The 16,808-nt window shown below is 43.2% G+C and overlaps 1 protein-coding gene across 2 annotated transcripts; it reads right to left on the bottom strand.

Annotated features, from left to right (window-relative positions):
* Nucleotides 1-7,942: 7,942 nt before the first annotated feature.
* On the bottom strand, nucleotides 7,943-16,567 carry LOC143960341 (uncharacterized). 2 transcript variants are annotated; one of them, XM_077468818.1, is made up of 2 exons: nucleotides 16,464-16,567; nucleotides 7,943-10,237 (listed from the first exon to the last, which is right to left on the bottom strand). In XM_077468818.1, exon 2 carries the CDS (start codon nucleotides 10,087-10,089, stop codon nucleotides 9,130-9,132), a length of 960 nt encoding a protein of 319 aa, XP_077324944.1. In that variant the 5' UTR covers nucleotides 10,090-10,237; nucleotides 16,464-16,567; the 3' UTR covers nucleotides 7,943-9,129. The 2 variants fall into 2 exon arrangements, with proteins under 2 accessions (XP_077324944.1, XP_077324945.1); XM_077468819.1 differs by lacking the exon at nucleotides 16,464-16,567 and adding an exon at nucleotides 11,076-11,540.
* Between the last annotated feature and the right edge of the window lie 241 nt (nucleotides 16,568-16,808).

Below are 16,808 nucleotides of genomic sequence, written 5' to 3'. Positions count from 1 at the left end.
AGTATTCTCTGCTGTATGCCTTTCCTCCAATCCAAATCCTGCCACATCTGCTGCGCAGGATACAAGAGGAACTAAGACCAGTGATCCTGGTGGCCCCAGCCTGGCCCAGGAGGTCCTGGTACACAAAAATTGTGAAATTAGCAGTAGGGGATCCGTTACGCCCGGATTTATTGTCCCAAGGACTAATATTCCATCCTGCTTTATGGTCGCTGAATTTGACAGCCTGGCTATAGCGGCCAGGGTATTAAAGGACCGCGGGGTTAGAGGTGCAGCCTTGTCCACTTTGATAAATGCTAGGAAACCGGTTCCCAGGGCCATTTACTACAGGGTTTGGAAATCATACATTTCCTGGTGCGAAGGGAAAGATTGGAACCCTCGTAAGTATACAATTGGAAAGATCCTTGCTTTCCTTCAGGCAGGAGTACGCTTAAGATTGGCCTTGGGCACAATTAAAGGTCAGATTTCGGCCTTATCTGTTTTTTTCCAAAAACCAATTGCAGCCCATTCCTTGGTGCGTACTTTTGTTAAGGGAGTGATGCACCTAAGACCACCGATTAAGCCCCCCTTATGCCCCTGGGACTTGAATTTGGTACTATCAGCCCTTCAGTAGCTACCCTTTGAGCCTATTAAGCAGATTCCTTTAGTCCTATTGACTAGGAAGTTAGTCTTCTTGGTGGCTATAACTTCAGCCAGAAGAGTGTCACTTTCATGTAGAGAACCTTACTTGATCCTGCACCAGGACAGGGCAGTCTTGCGCCCTCGTCGGGAATTTTTGCCAAAAGTAGTTTCCAATTTTCATTTGAATCAGGATATCATTCTGCCCTCCTTTTTTCCAAAGCCCGGGTCTAAGGAAGAAAAGTTACTCTACTCGCTGGATGTAGTAAGGTCTATTAAAGTCTACTTAAGGGCGTCGGCCCCTTTCAGGAAAACTGACTCTCTTTTTATTCTGCCTGAGGGTCCTAAGAAAGGACAGGCAGCTACGTCTTCAACTATCTCAAGGTGGATTCGCCAAACTATCATTCAGGCATATGAGTTGAGGCATAGGATTCCACAGAGAGACCTGAAAGCACATTCCACTAGAGGGGTTAGTGCTTCGTGGACAGTGCGTCGACAGGTGTCTATGGCTCAGGTCTGCAGGGCAGCCGCTTGGTCTTCAGTTCGCACATTCACCAGATTTTATCAGGTGGATGTCAGGTCTCGAGAAGAGACCATCTTTGGTCATAGCGTGTTGCAGGCAGCCTTATAGGGCCAAACGACAGTTGGGACTTGTCTAAGCTGTGTATCCCTCCTCTCAGGTGCATCGCTTTAGGACATCCCAGATAGTCATGAATAACTGCTGTGTGCCGTGATGTATGATAAAGAAAAATGGATTTTTAAATACAGCTTACCTGTAAAATTATTTTCTTTGAATACATCACGGGACACAGAGATCCCTCCCCTCTTTCCTGGGACTCTTCATTGCTTGCTACAAAACTGAGCTAGTTCCTGTATGGGAGGGGTTATATGGGAGGAACCTTCTTGCTGTTGGTTGCCAGTGTCCAATCACCTAAAGATAGCGTATAACCCAGATAGTCATGAATAACTGCTCTGTGTCCCGTGATGTATTCAAAGAAAATGATTTTACAGGTAAGCTGTATTTAAAAATCAGTTTTTTTTGCCCCAATGTACCTGCTGAGTATTTTGGTGTCCAGACTCTGATGCTGCACAAACCTGCCCACAGACATGAATGGGTGTATGTGGCTGTACGCTGGTATGTGCTGCTACTTGCATAAAGTGGTGCTACTATAAAACTCTATTACAGCTAACATCCAAGCCCTGATGAAGGGGGACTTTTGAGCCCCAGAAATGTGTGGGATTTTGGCTTCTGACTTTTTATCAAGAGTAAAATACCTGTACTATAGTCGCTATAAACTTGTGGATTTTCAGGTTTTTATGTTATCTCATCATGCATTCAGTATATGGCACAGTGCATTGGGTTGCCATTCACAATGGATGGCACAACACACCACACCACACATTGAGTTGGTGCATGGCAATGCTTTGTTTCACTGCATCGAATAAAAGCAGCCGGCAACTCCATACCATCAAGCGTATTTATTTTCAAGCCTTCACAGTGAGTACAGTCAGCAGCAAACTAGTTTCGGCGATGAGCCTTGTCCACAGCACTCCAGTGCTAGAGTGCTGTGAACAAGGCTTATCGCCGAAACTGGTCTGCTGCTGACTATACTCACTGTAAAGACTTGAAACATAAATACGCTTGATGGTATAGAGTTTCCGGCTGCTTTTATTCGATGATTGATTGTCTATAGGTGTATGGGAGGACACCTCAGGTGGTCACCCTGACTGCAAACTTCCAAAGTAAGACTTTGTTTCCCACTGCTCTGAGCCATAAAATCTTTGATCAAAAAATTTGTTTCATTGCAGTTCCAGTGTCTGAGCTCCTAATATCTAGAATAGGTTGATCTGCCTCCAGTGCAGTGCATGACTGAGGCAGATTGGATAATAAAGATCTATGGCATGCTATGCTGGATATCTACTGGCAAGCAGAGCAAATTAAGCCAGCCATGGGCCCTACATGTTGATAAGACAGCACCTGTCAGGTTTAGATCTCGGGACTAGTGCTGGAGGAGCACTGTAAACACCTCTGGACAAACCAGTGATTGGACGATTTTTTTTTCCTACTATTGTTAGCGCCGCTTTACTGTCGGTATTTGGCTGTTAGTGGGGTGGTTTTAACCTCTGCTATCGGTCAAAAAAGGGTTAAAACCGCCCGCAAATCGCTGCTGCAGCGGTTCTTTGCCGGCGGTATAGCCGCGCTGCCCCATTGATTTCAATGAGAAGGAGCGGTGAATAAACTGCTCCAAAGATGCTGCTAGCAGGACTTTTTTTTTTACCGTCCTGCTAGCGCACCACTGAAAGAAGCCGCTTTTTTCAGGCGCTATTTTTAGTGCTGTAGTGCCTGAAAAACGCCTCAGTGTGAAATCCTCTCTCGGAGGTCTACAGACAATTCCTTGGTCATCATGCCCTGGTTTGTGCTCTGACATACACTGTTAAGGCCCCTTTCACACGCGACTTGATGATCCACCCCGTGAACATCATCTTGCTCAGCGGGGGGAATCGCTCTGTTTATCCCTGCTGAGCCGGCGGATGACAGGGCAGTCCCTGCACACTATGCAGGGACCGACCTGTCAGATCTCTGCTCTCCTCTATGGGGTAATCGGATGAACACGGACCATCCGTCTATGTTCATCCGATGCGCTCTGCAGACAGATAGAAAAATAGGATTTTCCTCCGTCTGCAGAATCGAACCATAGCGGAGACGGATGATATCGGGTGTCAGCGGATGTTCTTCAGCTGACACTTGCTATCCCATAGGGATGCATGTATGTGTATGTATCCTTACTTCTTCTGAAAACGGATGGATGAAATACAGACATACGGTCCGCATGTGTCAAAGGGGCCTTACTGTGGGACCTTTTATATAGACAGGTGTATGCCTTTCCAAATCATGTCCAATCAACTGAATTTACCACAGGTGGACTCCAATCAAGTTGTAGAAACATCTCAAGGATAATCAGTGGAACAGGATGCACCTGAGGTCAATTTTAAGTGTCATGGCAAAGGCTGTGAATACTAAATGTATTAAAAATAAAATGTACATAAGATTTCAAACTTCTTTCACGTTGTCATTATAGGGTATTGTTTGTAGAATTCTGAGGAAAATTAATTGAATCCATTTTTGGAATAACATGTGGAAAAAATTAAGCCCTGTGAATACCTCTCTATTTGCAAAAATGTGTTTGCACTACTGTTCTATTACTGTCATTTACAATACAGCATTCTGTTAGTTCACTAAAAACCTATTGGAATCTAAAATTAAATAAAAAAAAAAAAAAAAAATGTATGTCATTTGTGAAAATGCTTGGAATATCTTTCCTTGCCCTCTGCATAGCCAAAATCAGGCTGGGAGTTGGGGTGTCCATGTAAAGAGCCAGCTAGGTTCCATTGCATTACACAAAGCCATCATCCTAACATGTTCTACACACAGGGACCTGGTAACCCCCCCCCCCCCCCCAAAGCTACTGAAACACAAATGATCATTGCTTGGCCAGCAAAAATCTTCTAATGTGTTTTTAGCTTTGTACTATAGAATCAAATCTCACATTCACCACAATAATACATTTTGTGCAAAGCTGCAGTAACAACTTTTTTTTGCTTCACTTACAGCAGAAAACTCACAGCTGAAATCCCATTGGCTGATTTACCGGGTAATAAAGACATATGAATTTCCCCTCTTAGTAACTGGAGAGGGACATATAGATTAAAAAGAGACACCACAACAAAGTTTAACTGTAATAACTTTATTACAAATCAAAACACAAGATTAATTATGCTAAACTAATTTGTATCCAAAGTGGCCCCAAAACATAACCCAATGTTCTAGAAAATGTTCAATGCTTTCTTGGAAAACAAAGCTTTCAGAATGCCCATATACCTGTGTTATCCGCAATAGCAGGGATTTTATTCCTGTGTCCATTCTACCCATCTCAGGTCTTAGCCAGGTCTTTTATAAAGAAAAAAAAAAAAAAACACACACACACACACAACTCCTATAATATAAGAGCCTCTCCTGTTCGGTGTGTGAACATTGTGATGTATTGCAGGTGGAGAATAAAGATGTGATGGGGTCCATTCATAGGTATGGAGAGCTTGCTACTTTCCACAATTTTGCATTTTGAGTTATTTATCAAAGTTAAATAGTTAAATTTGCTGCTTTAATGTCACAATTTGACACTTTACGGTTCCGGATTTTCACAAAACTGTTTTACCGCATATTCCATAAAAGCAGATCTATACCCAAGTGACTGCCAAGGGGTGTGGCTGTTACTCAGCTCTGCCAGGTCAGAGCTTCGGAGGGGGAAAGCAGGAAGTAGCATTTTCAATGAAAGAAAGATTCTAAAAGAGACCCTGTCACCCGACTATTCATTTCAACAACAATCTTTCTATAAGATTATATGTATATTTACCATATTGTATGTATGTTATTTACCTGTAAAAGCCTCCCTTGTGTAGACAACCAAAAGCCCTACAGCTGGAAGCCGCCATCTTGGATGTGATGTCAGCAGCACCAGCAGAGCTTTCACTCAATTCATACTCTATACTATAGAGTATTCCCATTGTATTCTTCCCCAGTGCCTACCGTAAGAACTTACCCACCCCAGCAAATTCTAGCACTTCTCTCCTACAAGTAAAAATATTTTTTTTTTTGCTAGAAAATTACTCAGAGCCCCCAAACATTATATATCTTTTTTTTTTTTAAGTGGAGACTCTAGGGAACAAAATGGCAGTCATTGCAAATTTGTCACACAGTATTTGCACAGTAATTTTTCAAGTGTGATTTTTTTTTGGGGGGGAAAGAAAGTTTTTTTTGTTTTTTCCTGAAAAACTGTAGTCTGCCCAATTTTTAAGTGAAAAGATGATGTTACGCCAAGTAAATAGATACTTCACATGTCACGCTTGCGCACATTTGTGGTATGGTGCCAAACGTAAAAATATCTATATATTTTACAGGTTACATTTTTAGAGTTAGAGTGCTAGAATTGTTGCTCTCGTTCTAATGTCTAATGTGTGGTTTGAACGTTGTTTACATATTTTGGCACGCGACCTACGTAGTCGTTCACTCCTGCGTGCGAGCTAGCGGGGAAGGGAGCCCTTTATTTTTTATTTTTACATTTTCCCTAAAAAAAAAAAAAAAAAAAAAGTTTTGATCACATTTTTTCTATTACAAGGGGTGTAAACACCCCTTGTAATAGGAATGGTGCATGACAGGTCCTATTTATAGAGATATGTGGGGTCTACATCTCTACTCCAGGCTGGAAAGCATCAGGTCAAAAAATAAAAATTAACTATCTGATGCTTTCCTGCCATGTCCCTGGCACTGTTTACTTACGCCGGCTCGGACGTGATGTCATAACGGGCCTCCGAGAGTCAGACATTGCCGGGAACCATCTGTCCCTCGGAAATCTCTATGACTAACTTCCGCCAATGGCGGATTCTTTCTCCGGGTCGCCAATGACCCGAGCAGCACTGGAGGGCGGCCGCGGGGGGTGGGGGGGGTGTGAGGGAGATGTCCCCTCCCGCCGCCTGTAAGAAGGATCAAGTGGCTGAACAGCTGCTATAATTGTTCTTACGGTGAAGGGAATCGCGGGCGGAAAAAAAAATAAAAATAAAAAACATAGCTGCAGGCATCATTCAGATATCACCACTGAAAGACCAGGATGTCATATGATGGCCAGTGGTCAGCAAGTGGTTAAAGTTTATATAGGGGAGGGATGGAGTAGCTGGGCCAGCACAGAGAGCAATTAGACACTTCCAGAAGAGGAGAGGGCTATGACATGCTAGGAGGGGGGTGGATAAGAGGTGTGGGGAGGACTGGAGGAGCTGGGCCAGCACAGTAATCAGACACTACCGGAAGTGGAGAGGGCTATGACATCAGAGACAGAGGGGGCTGTGCTAAGAAAATCGAGTTTTCCTGAAGTAGTCACAATTTTTTGTATGTTCAAAGACACATGCAAGTGAATAAAAATCATTTACGAAAATGTTGCAAGTGAGCATTTTAAAATACTTGATTTTTCTGTGTTTTTACCTGAAAAGCCGGTGACAGAGTCTCTTTAAAGGCATTTTCACGCAAACATGAATCACAAAATATAACAAGACCTAACATTACAGAAATTTAAAGTGATAGAAAGGAATGAGATTTCAATTGAGCTTTATGCCAAAAAAAAAATCCTAAGATTTTAGCCGAATGCGCAGAGGATAAACGCCAGCAAGATTGTTTGCATATGGAAAGCCCCTTTCCTAAGGTGTAAAAGGTAAGTGCACGCCTCTTATTGCCCCCAATAAATATGCATATAAAAATAAATTGTTTGCTAGAGATGAGCTTGAGCATCCCCTGAACTCCAGGGAGAGGCAAGTATCCATTATGCTCTTCACAGGGAGTTCTGTGATTGGACATTAATTTTAGCGACAGAGTCAGTTTAAATAAAGACACACACGTTTAATGTGGCATATGCAAAACTGTCATGAGTGCATACCATTCACATGGCAGCAAGAGTACCACTCGGTATAGACACTGCAACAGTTTCAAGCTTGTCAGGCAGTAAATACTTTTGGATTTGATGAAATGCAACATATTTATTTGTCCATGCATATTTAACGAGATGGGCAGGAGAGGCAAATACAATTTATTGTATTATTTATAGTGTATCTTAATCCAAAACATTATTTTGGATGGAGTATTGAAGCGTTAGAACCTTTGTCAGGTTTTTTTGGTGCCCGTGTCCTCACTGGGAAGATTCAGTCAGTGGTGGGAAAATGAAAAATTTTGAGTTGTCACAGCAACAGAATTGGGAAATCTTCCAATGGGGACAACGAATCAAGCAGTGCTTTCCCCTTTAGAGCAATTTCCATTCACTTCCTTGTGTAACGACAGGAAGCAAAACTATGTCTAATTAGATAGATTAGATTGATAGATAAAGATTGGATGGATAAATCTGATATAGGATAGATAGATAAATCTTCCCAGTGGGACACAGATGAAGAAAAAAACTGTTCTGGCTCAAGACTGGCATTCATTATACAAAATTTTCTTGTTCGATTTCCTTTAGATTTACCTTAACCACTTCAATACCGGGTGGGCCTATTCTAGCACTTCTCTCCTACATGTAAAAATCATCATTTTTTTTTGCTCAAAAATTACTCAGAACCACCAAACATTATTTAATGTCTTTTTAGCAGACACCCTAAGGAATAAAATGGCAGTCGCTATTTGCGCAATCATTTTTCAAACGCCTTTTTTTGGGAAAAAAAAAACGGTTTCATGAATTAAAAAAAAATATATATATATATATATATATATATATATATATATATATATATATATATATATATATATATATATATATATATATAATTTTTTTTTATAATGTGAAAGATGGTGTTACGCTGAGTAAATAGATACCCAACATGTCACTCTTTAAAATTGCGCACACTCATGGAATGGTGCCAAACTTCGGTACTTAATCTCCATAGGGGACGCTTTGAAATTTTTTACAGGTTACCAGTTTAGTGTTACAGAGAAGGTCCAATGCTATAATTGTTGCACATGCTCCAACGCACGCGGCGATACCTCAGCATTTACATATGTGGGCGGGACTTACATGTGCGTTCGCTTCTGAACGCAAGCTACCAGGGACAGGGGCTTTAAAAAAAAAAAAAAAAAAAAAAAAAATCACTTTTATTCCTATTACAAAGAATGTAAACATCCCTTGTAATAGGAATCTATTGCGACAGGTCCTCTTTATGGAGCGATAAGACCTCACATCTCTCCTCCAGGCTGGAAAGCATGAGATGAAAAAAAAAAAATTCACAGATCTCATACTGACAGCCGCGATCACGGCTTTGTTTACTTCCAAGAACCCGGGCGTGAGGTCATAACGTCCGCCTGGGCCTGGATGACCGGAATCCTCTATCGTCATCATCCGGCGGCGGGCAATTCTTTCTCCAGGCCCCCGATGGCACGGGAGAGCCCAGAGAAGCACCGGATGGTGGCGGGAGGGGGATGGAACGGCTGCTATGATCATTCTCATCATGCACAGAATCGCCGGCTGGAAATAATGATATCACAGGCATCATTCAGATATCCCCTCACAAACTCAAGGACTTCATATGACGCCCTAAGGTATTGAAGTGATTAAACTATATAGTACAAGGGCCTACCTGATTGCATGCCATTTGAAAGTGTTTAGGTATGACCCCATATTATATGGTTTTGGTAAATCTAAGAAAATTGAACAAGAAAATTGTATACTGTATGGCCAGCCTTAGATACACTTTAAGTGCACTTACCTCTGAAAGATAATGTGATAGGGAGCAAAAATCCTGTGCTACAAGCCACAGATGGAAGCAGCCAGTCTCTAACTCCAAGTAATGCCACCAGCACTGACACTTAAATGGCCCAGCTGTAAGGCTGTGGAACTACTTTGAAACCAAAAAGTCAGAGGTTAACAGTTTTCATCTGAGGCTTCGTACACCTTTTCGAGAGATGGTCAGGCTTCCAGCTGCAGAGGCTTAGGTTTTATAGCTGAGGGAATGAGGCCCCAACCTCCTGGAATCAAGACCAGCTTCCTCCAGGGCAAACGTTAGCACCCGACTGAACTGGAACTGGGTGAGCGGCGTGCCGTTCTCGTGGATAAAGAAGTTTCTGCCGCCTTCTGGCCGGATCTCCAGATACTTCTTCATCCTGCTCACTGGGCACAGGAACTTGTCCTCCCGCTTCTTCACCTCAACCCACTGACTCTTATTTGAGCGTGATTTCTGCGTTTTGCAGAATACCGAATTGCGCTCCATGATCACATCCTTAAAGACTAGGCCTGTGCCATCTTCATCCTTGGACCTGGCCGCCAGCTCCTCCATGTCAAACTGTCCATAGAAGGCCAAGGTGAAGACGGCACAGAACAACCTGCTCTCGTTGTTGTCAAAGCAGACTTTCTTGGTGGCGTAGAGCACGGCGCCAAGCATTTCAGGAGTCAAGAGCTCCCCGGAGTCACCGTTACTCTCCGTCTCTGCATTGTCCTCCATCTCCTTATTCCTCCAGCTGGTTAACATTTGCTGGATGATGAACTGCTTTGTGACATCTTTCTTCTCCATCATCTGCAAGCAAAAAGAAATGCCAGCCAATGTGCTGACAACCTTTGCCCTGCTATGCCCATTGGCGATTAAATGCTCAAAGAAGTCCACCATGACTTTCTCAGCTTTGCACCAGCCTCTCTCCCGCACAGACTTCTTAAACTGTATCCAGCTTTTCCATGAGGAAAGGTATTTCTCCCAAGTCCGAGGGGACAGAATGGAATTCACCAGGTCCTGAGCTTCATGGTTGCACCCAGGCCTAAAATCCAATGTGCCTTCATCAGATATGGTGACAAGGTCCTTGTGCCCGCTGTAGTTTTCCGCTCGTTCTCTGGATGCTCTGGGATAATCGCTCGAACAGGATGCCCCCGAAGTGGACATGTCTCGGAGATCGCAGTTCATCAACTTCAAGAAGAACAAGGGTAGCTCCGATGCAGATGTTTGCCAGTTAACATACCAACTGCAGTGCTTGACAGTCCCATAAGCGTAGATGCTGCGACAATAGGTCCTTGGAATAGGGTGACAGACAGGGTTTTGTCTCAATTAATCCCTAAACGATTTGGAAGCAAATAACAGTATTTGGTTACAAGCTATAATGATGCAGATGGCAGCAAAGCCACAGGGATGCAACTATGATAATTGGAAAGATACAAAGGCACAAGGTAAAACAATGGATAGATATAATTAGATAGCTAGATCAAATAAAGCTGCCCATACATTATACACATTTTCTTATTCAATTTCCTTTAGATTTACCTTCAACTATGTAGTGCAAGGACCTGTCTGATTACATACAAATTAAAAGTGTTTAGTTGTGACCTCATATTATATGGTTTTGGTAAATCTAAAAAGGAAAACTGTACAAGAAAATTGTATAATGTACGATCAGCCTTAGAAAGATAGACTAAGATACGGTAGAGAGATAGACTAAGATACGGTAGAGAGATAGACTAAGATACGGTAGAGAGATAGACTAAGATACGGTAGAGAGATAGACTAAGATACGGTAGAGAGATAGACTAAGATACGGTAGAGAGATAGACTAAGATACGGTAGAGAGATAGACTAAGATACGGTAGAGAGATAGACTAAGATACGGTAGAGAGATAGGGGAATGGGAACATTTGTCATGGGAACAAATTGACATAATTCAGTAAATAAAAAGGTTTAGTCCACTTAAAGATATTTCTGCTATATGTGGAATATGGTAGGTAGTCCTGCGCCTCTTGTTGCATCCTCCATAGTACTCAGATGCAAACATTTAATCACAGAGGAATAGGATAATTCTTTAATGACATCTAAAATAATGATTTATCAGTTTTTGTCTCAGTAACCCTTAAAAAATTATTTTCTTGCAGCCATGTGACACTCCCTGGAGATGAACTTACATTATTGGTGCATGAGGTGAATCGCATTAGTCACAGTGAGCTTCGGACATCCCCTGTAAGGTTGTGTCCTGGGGTACACCAAGAACAGCTAGATTCCAGACTTTGTTGTGTGCTGCGCTCTGACAAAGCCTTATACTTACAACGTTCCTCTCAGTTCCATGAGGGCCCCCAGGGGCCACAGGTGGTGATGTACAAACAATACACTGACATATGGGAATTCAGAGCTTTAACCCTTGGCAGTCTGGCACAATTCTATCCCTTAATCACCCAACTAATTAACAATCAAAATAGGAGAAACACATCACCGCATGTTAAACTCTGAAAACCATTTATATCACACAGGAGACTTTAAAATTACTCAGCAGCTCGACCTTAACCCCTCGCTTACAAGGGTCTTCTTCACTGTGTATTGAAGTCAACATGTCACAGATGGGATTGCTGCAAACAGGGGTTAATCTGATATTAGCTAGAGACTGAAAACCTTCCATGGTGATCTGGCCCCTTACCTAGAATACACACATGCTTAAGCGTTTTAATAAACAGCTGTAAATATAACAGAGTTGAAATAAAGTCGGTCTGATTTAATAAAAGCAAAAAGAAGCAGCACGACGTGATAAAAATCATGCAGACATGATAATGGGCACAGAAGCTGGGCAGACTTGGGAAATTAGCACAAACATGGTGGGAACCCCTCATAATAGGCACAGCAGGTGCTTAGACCCAGGAACTCTGCACAGGGATGGTGGGAGCCTCTAATAATGGGTACAGCAGATATGTAGACCTGGAAACTCAGCACAGGGATGGTGGGAGACCCTCATAATGGGCAATACAGGTGTGCAGACTGAGGAACTTGGCACAGGAATGGTAAACCCCTCATAATAGGCTCAGCAGATTTGCAGATCCCCTAACTCAGCACAGGAATGGTGGGAGCACTTCATACTGGGTACAGCAGGTGTGTAGACACTGGAAATCAGCTCAGGGATGGTAAAAATGCCTCATAATGGGCACCTGTGAAATCAGTGCAGGGATGGTGAGAGTCCCTCATAATGGACACAGCCAGTGTACAGAGCTGCGGGTGCAGTGCAATGATGGGGGGGGGGGACCTCTCATAATGCTTACAGTAGGTGTGCAGAGCTGGGAACTTAGCACAGGGTGGTGAGAACCCCTTATAGCAGGCACAGTGGTTGTGAAAACCTCAGAATTCCGGACAGGAATGATAGGAGACCCGCATAATGGACAGCAGGTGTGCAAATCCAGGACCTCAGCATAGAGATCTGAACAACGGAGACCGGGTTAGAACATTTTAAAGGGAAAGTGAGTGTGAAGTATAAATTAAACATACACTAATGGAGTGACTCAGAGTATCATCCATAGGCGTGCACAGGGGGGTGTGCCTGGGCACACCCTAAATTCTACTTCGCAATCCCCCTATTGCTTGGGCTTCCCTCTTATCTCTCTCTGGCTGCTGCACAGGAAATTACAGGATGGAGAGTGGGGGAAGGGGCTAGTAAATATGTCATTTACCAGCCCTACCTTTTCTAAATGAACACACTGGCTCACTGTGTCCATTCATAACTGAGGCATAGTAAACAGTTTTTACTATGCTTCAGTTTGTGAATGAACAGGAAGCCGCTCAGCACAGAGCACTTCCCTTTCGTGGCAGGATCATCAGGGATTATTTTACTGAAAGCTTCAGATTTAAAAAGATTGGAAACCATTCTTGAATTGACATTAATCGTTAAGGATTATATGAGATTATAGTGGATTTTTTTTTTTTAATACAGTTTAAAAATGTTTTAGAGCTTTTATAATTGCTTCATATAAAATTTTGTAATTGAAAGGGAACACGGGGGTGGTTTACTAAAACTGGCACACACAGAATCTAGTGCAGCTGTGCATAGAAACCAAAGTGTCTAACTTCAGTTTGTTCAATTAAGCTTGGACAATAAGCCCTGGTTCACACTGATGCAGCTTTCAAATAGCACTACTTCAGCACAATTTCAAGGCCGCATATCAGTGCAATTTGCACTGCCGATTTAATTTCAGCTTGTGACTTCATTTAACAGAAGTCTATGCAAGTAGCAATGAAATCAGTAAAAAGTAGTGCCGCAACCTTTTTCATAATCGCCGCAACATGAGTCGCAGCGATATGAACGGTTCCATTGCTGGCAATGGGGTGCAACTTGTCATGCATTTTGGAACCATCAAATTGCATGACAAGTCACACTGGTGTAAATGGGGGCTTAAACCTAAAAGTCGATTGGTTTCTATATACAGCTGCACTATATTCTGTGTGCTTCAGTTTTAGTAAATCCCCCGATAGTGTTTTTGTATTTATTTTATTTATTATGTCTAGGAATACAAAACAAAATATGCAGGAAGGTAAAAAAAAAAAAAAAAAAAAACTTCTGTGTGCAGTAGTCCCCCTAATACTTACCTGAGCCCTCTTTCGATCCAGCAATGTCCACAAGAGCCTTGCCTCTCCGGGGACTCGCACTCCTGATTGGCCACTGTCTCCTGCTGCTGTCAATCACAGCCAGTAAGCGAATCAGGTGATGGAGGGGGCAGGACCAAGTTCCATGTGTGAATGGACACAGAGCCATGGCTTGGAAGCCCCAACAGTAAGCTGCTTGCTGTGGGGGCACCTGGCAGCAGGGAGGAGCCAGGAGCCCGACGTGGGACCTGAGAAGAGGAGGATCCTGGCTGCTCTGTGCAAAATCACTGCAAAGAGCAGGCAAGTATAACTTTTTTAAAAACCAAGGCTATAAATATTTTTAAGTATTTTATGTATTATTAGTTTCTATTTCATATTCATCCAATAGATGGAGCTATATGTTCACAATTTCATCTGGCAAAGGCTTTGAAGTCACACTTCTCTGGTGCAGAGTCACTCTGCTACTTTTTGTTCTGGCTTTACTACCGGCTAGATTTCCTCCCTGCCCTCGTTCATTGAATACGGCTTTGAAATCATGCGACATCTGAAATCGCACAATTTCAAAGCTGCATGTCAGTGCGACTTGGAAGATATCAGTGTGGTTTCATGCACAAATGTCTGCAAGTTGCACATGAAATTGCCAAAAGTAGCGCAGGAACTACTTTTTCCAAATCAATGCGGCACCGCAAAAAAAAAAATCGGTGCTGTGCCGATTTGAACAGTGCCACTGCCGACAATAGGGTGCAACTTGTCATGAGGTTTGAAATGTCGCTTGGGTGTGAATGGGGGTGATCCAGAGTTAAGCCTCATGCACATGTAGGTATATAGGCATAAAATATACATAGAGTAAAAAAAACTGCATCGGCATTTGCCCGCACATTCGTGAAGGACATGTTTTTAAAAAACATGTTTGAGAAAACATGCCATGCATGTGGGTAAACGCAGATGCACTGTACAGGGGTGTAAAGCTATTTACTTCTATGACGGGCTCTACACCCCACTTCCTGCTCCCCAGACACAGAAAAATAGAGCTTTTTTATGCTATCCATAGTTAAAAGAGAAGTATGGGTTCACAAAAAGCAAGCATACATGTTGATCCCAACATTATTGTTAGGATCCCTGCAGAGCTCTGCAACGTCAGCCGATGGAGGGCTTTAGCCCGCTGTTGGCTGGATCTGGGACACAGGAGTGAAGCCAGCCTTTTGAATGGAACAAGGGGCAGTGCTGAATAAATCAGGGCAGCCGATGAAGAATATTTGTTTTTCTGGGCATGAGATAAACCGGTGGCGTATTTGTTACCTTAATGCCTCGTACACACGATCGGACTTTCCGACAACAAAACCGTGGATTTTTGTTCAAAGGTTGCTGGCTCCAAGTAAGGATATGCTCAGGCGTGTTCGCATGATCCACACGCAGAGCCCGCCAGGAAGTCGGCGCAGCGCTAATCACAGGCAGCGAGACATTGCCCTGATGTGCGGCTGCAGAGATCAGGCAATGTCTCACTGCCTGTGATTAGCGCTGAGCCAACTTCCTGGCGGGCTCTGCACACGTGCTGTGCGAACATGAGCTCATCCTTGGCTCCAACTTGTCTTGCATACACACGGTCACACAAACGTTGGCCAACAATTACGAACGTAGTGACGGACGGCGCACCGATAAAAAGGAAGTTCAATAGTCATGCAATCTCTCCATTATGAACGCTAGTTTTACAAGACCGAGTGTTTTCGGCTTGTACTTGATTCCGAGCATTCGTGGACTTTTGTGCGACTGACTTGTGTACACATGATCAGAAAGTCCGACAACAAAGTTTTGTTGGTGGAAAAATTTGAGAACCTGCTAGCCAACATTTGTTGGCGGAAAGTCCGACAACAAAAGTTCAATGGAGCACACACAGTCGGACTGTCCGCCAACCTCTCATCAAACATTTGTTGGCGGAAACTCCAACAACAAACGTTCGATGGCGCATACACACGGTCGGACTGTCTGCCAACAACTTCACATCAAACATTTGTTGGTGGAAAGTCCAACAATAAACGTTCAAAGCAGCATACACACAGTCGGACTGTCTGCCAACAAGCTCACATCCAACATTTGTTGGCCGAAAGTCAGACAAACATTCAATGGAGCATACACACGGTTCACATCCAACATTTGTTGTTGGAAAGTCTGACAACAAACGTTCAATGGCGCATACAGACGGTCAGATTTTCTACCCACAAGCTCACATCCAACATTTGTTGCCGTAAAGTGCGACAAACGTTCGATGTAGCATACACACAGTTGGACTTTTCAGCAACAAGCTCACATCCAACATTTGTTTTCGGAAAATCGTACCGTGTGTATGCGGCATAACTCTCCCCAGCTTAGAGTTGCCGCCTCATCCCTTTAAACCCGAACACATATGAATTACACAGGTTCTGAGGCTAATGTCATGCAGATAAGACACCAAATGAGTTTAACTATCAACTTAATCAGCCACAGAAACTGTAATTAATGTGTTCGGTTTTAAAAGGATGAGGTGGCCACCCTACCCCCGCTGCACATGTTTCATCCACCAACCCGTACATCACTATAGGACTTAGCTGTAACATAAGGGGACAAAGGAAGGAGCTAAAGCATGGTGGGGGGTGCACCTGACACTCCCAGAAGTGTCCATTGTTAAAGCCTGCAGTGCTGGACAGAGGGGGAGGGAGTAAAGACAGCCTACAGGAAAGGTAAGTACAATCCCTCTGGTTGGAAAGCTGCTGCAGCTATGACTGTTACGATTTAAGATGGTGCTAGACACATGGTTGAGCCCTTCATGTTTTATTGAAAAACAAGCAGGAATACAGACACAGGAAGTTCCTTAAAGCCGACCTTCAGTCATTTTTCCATCTTCCCATCTAATAAATCTTTTGCCCTTGCTGGTTTAACTTTGGATAGTAAAACATTTTTTTTTTTCTGCCAGTAAATACCTTATACAGCCCACTACGTCTCTCTTGTCTGGTGATTTGCCTAGGCTAGAGACTTCCTGTTCATCTCTCTCTCTCATTAACTCTCGTGAGAGTTTGCCAGCGAGGGAGGTCCTGGATGTGGGAGGAGACTGCACAAATACATGTGTATTCATCAAGAGAGAGGAAATGTGCAGGAAGTGGCCGTCCGTCTCCAGGAAGTGAACAGACAGCAGCTTCAGCTGCCCACAGTCAACATGGCTGCAGCCAGGCTTAGTGGAGATTTCTGCAGCATATGTAGGAAGTACAGAATCGCAGTATGTATAAAATGATATGCAAAGTGGTTGGAGGGAAGCTTCAGAATGGCAA

The sequence above is a fragment of the Lithobates pipiens genome, unplaced genomic scaffold (genome assembly GCF_037356315.1).
Source record: "Lithobates pipiens isolate NorthernLeopardFrog02 unplaced genomic scaffold, aLitPip1_a1.2 Scaffold_8, whole genome shotgun sequence".
In the NCBI taxonomy this organism is placed as follows: domain Eukaryota; kingdom Metazoa; phylum Chordata; class Amphibia; order Anura; family Ranidae; genus Lithobates; species Lithobates pipiens.
This window is presented reverse-complemented; position numbering and strand designations above follow the sequence as displayed.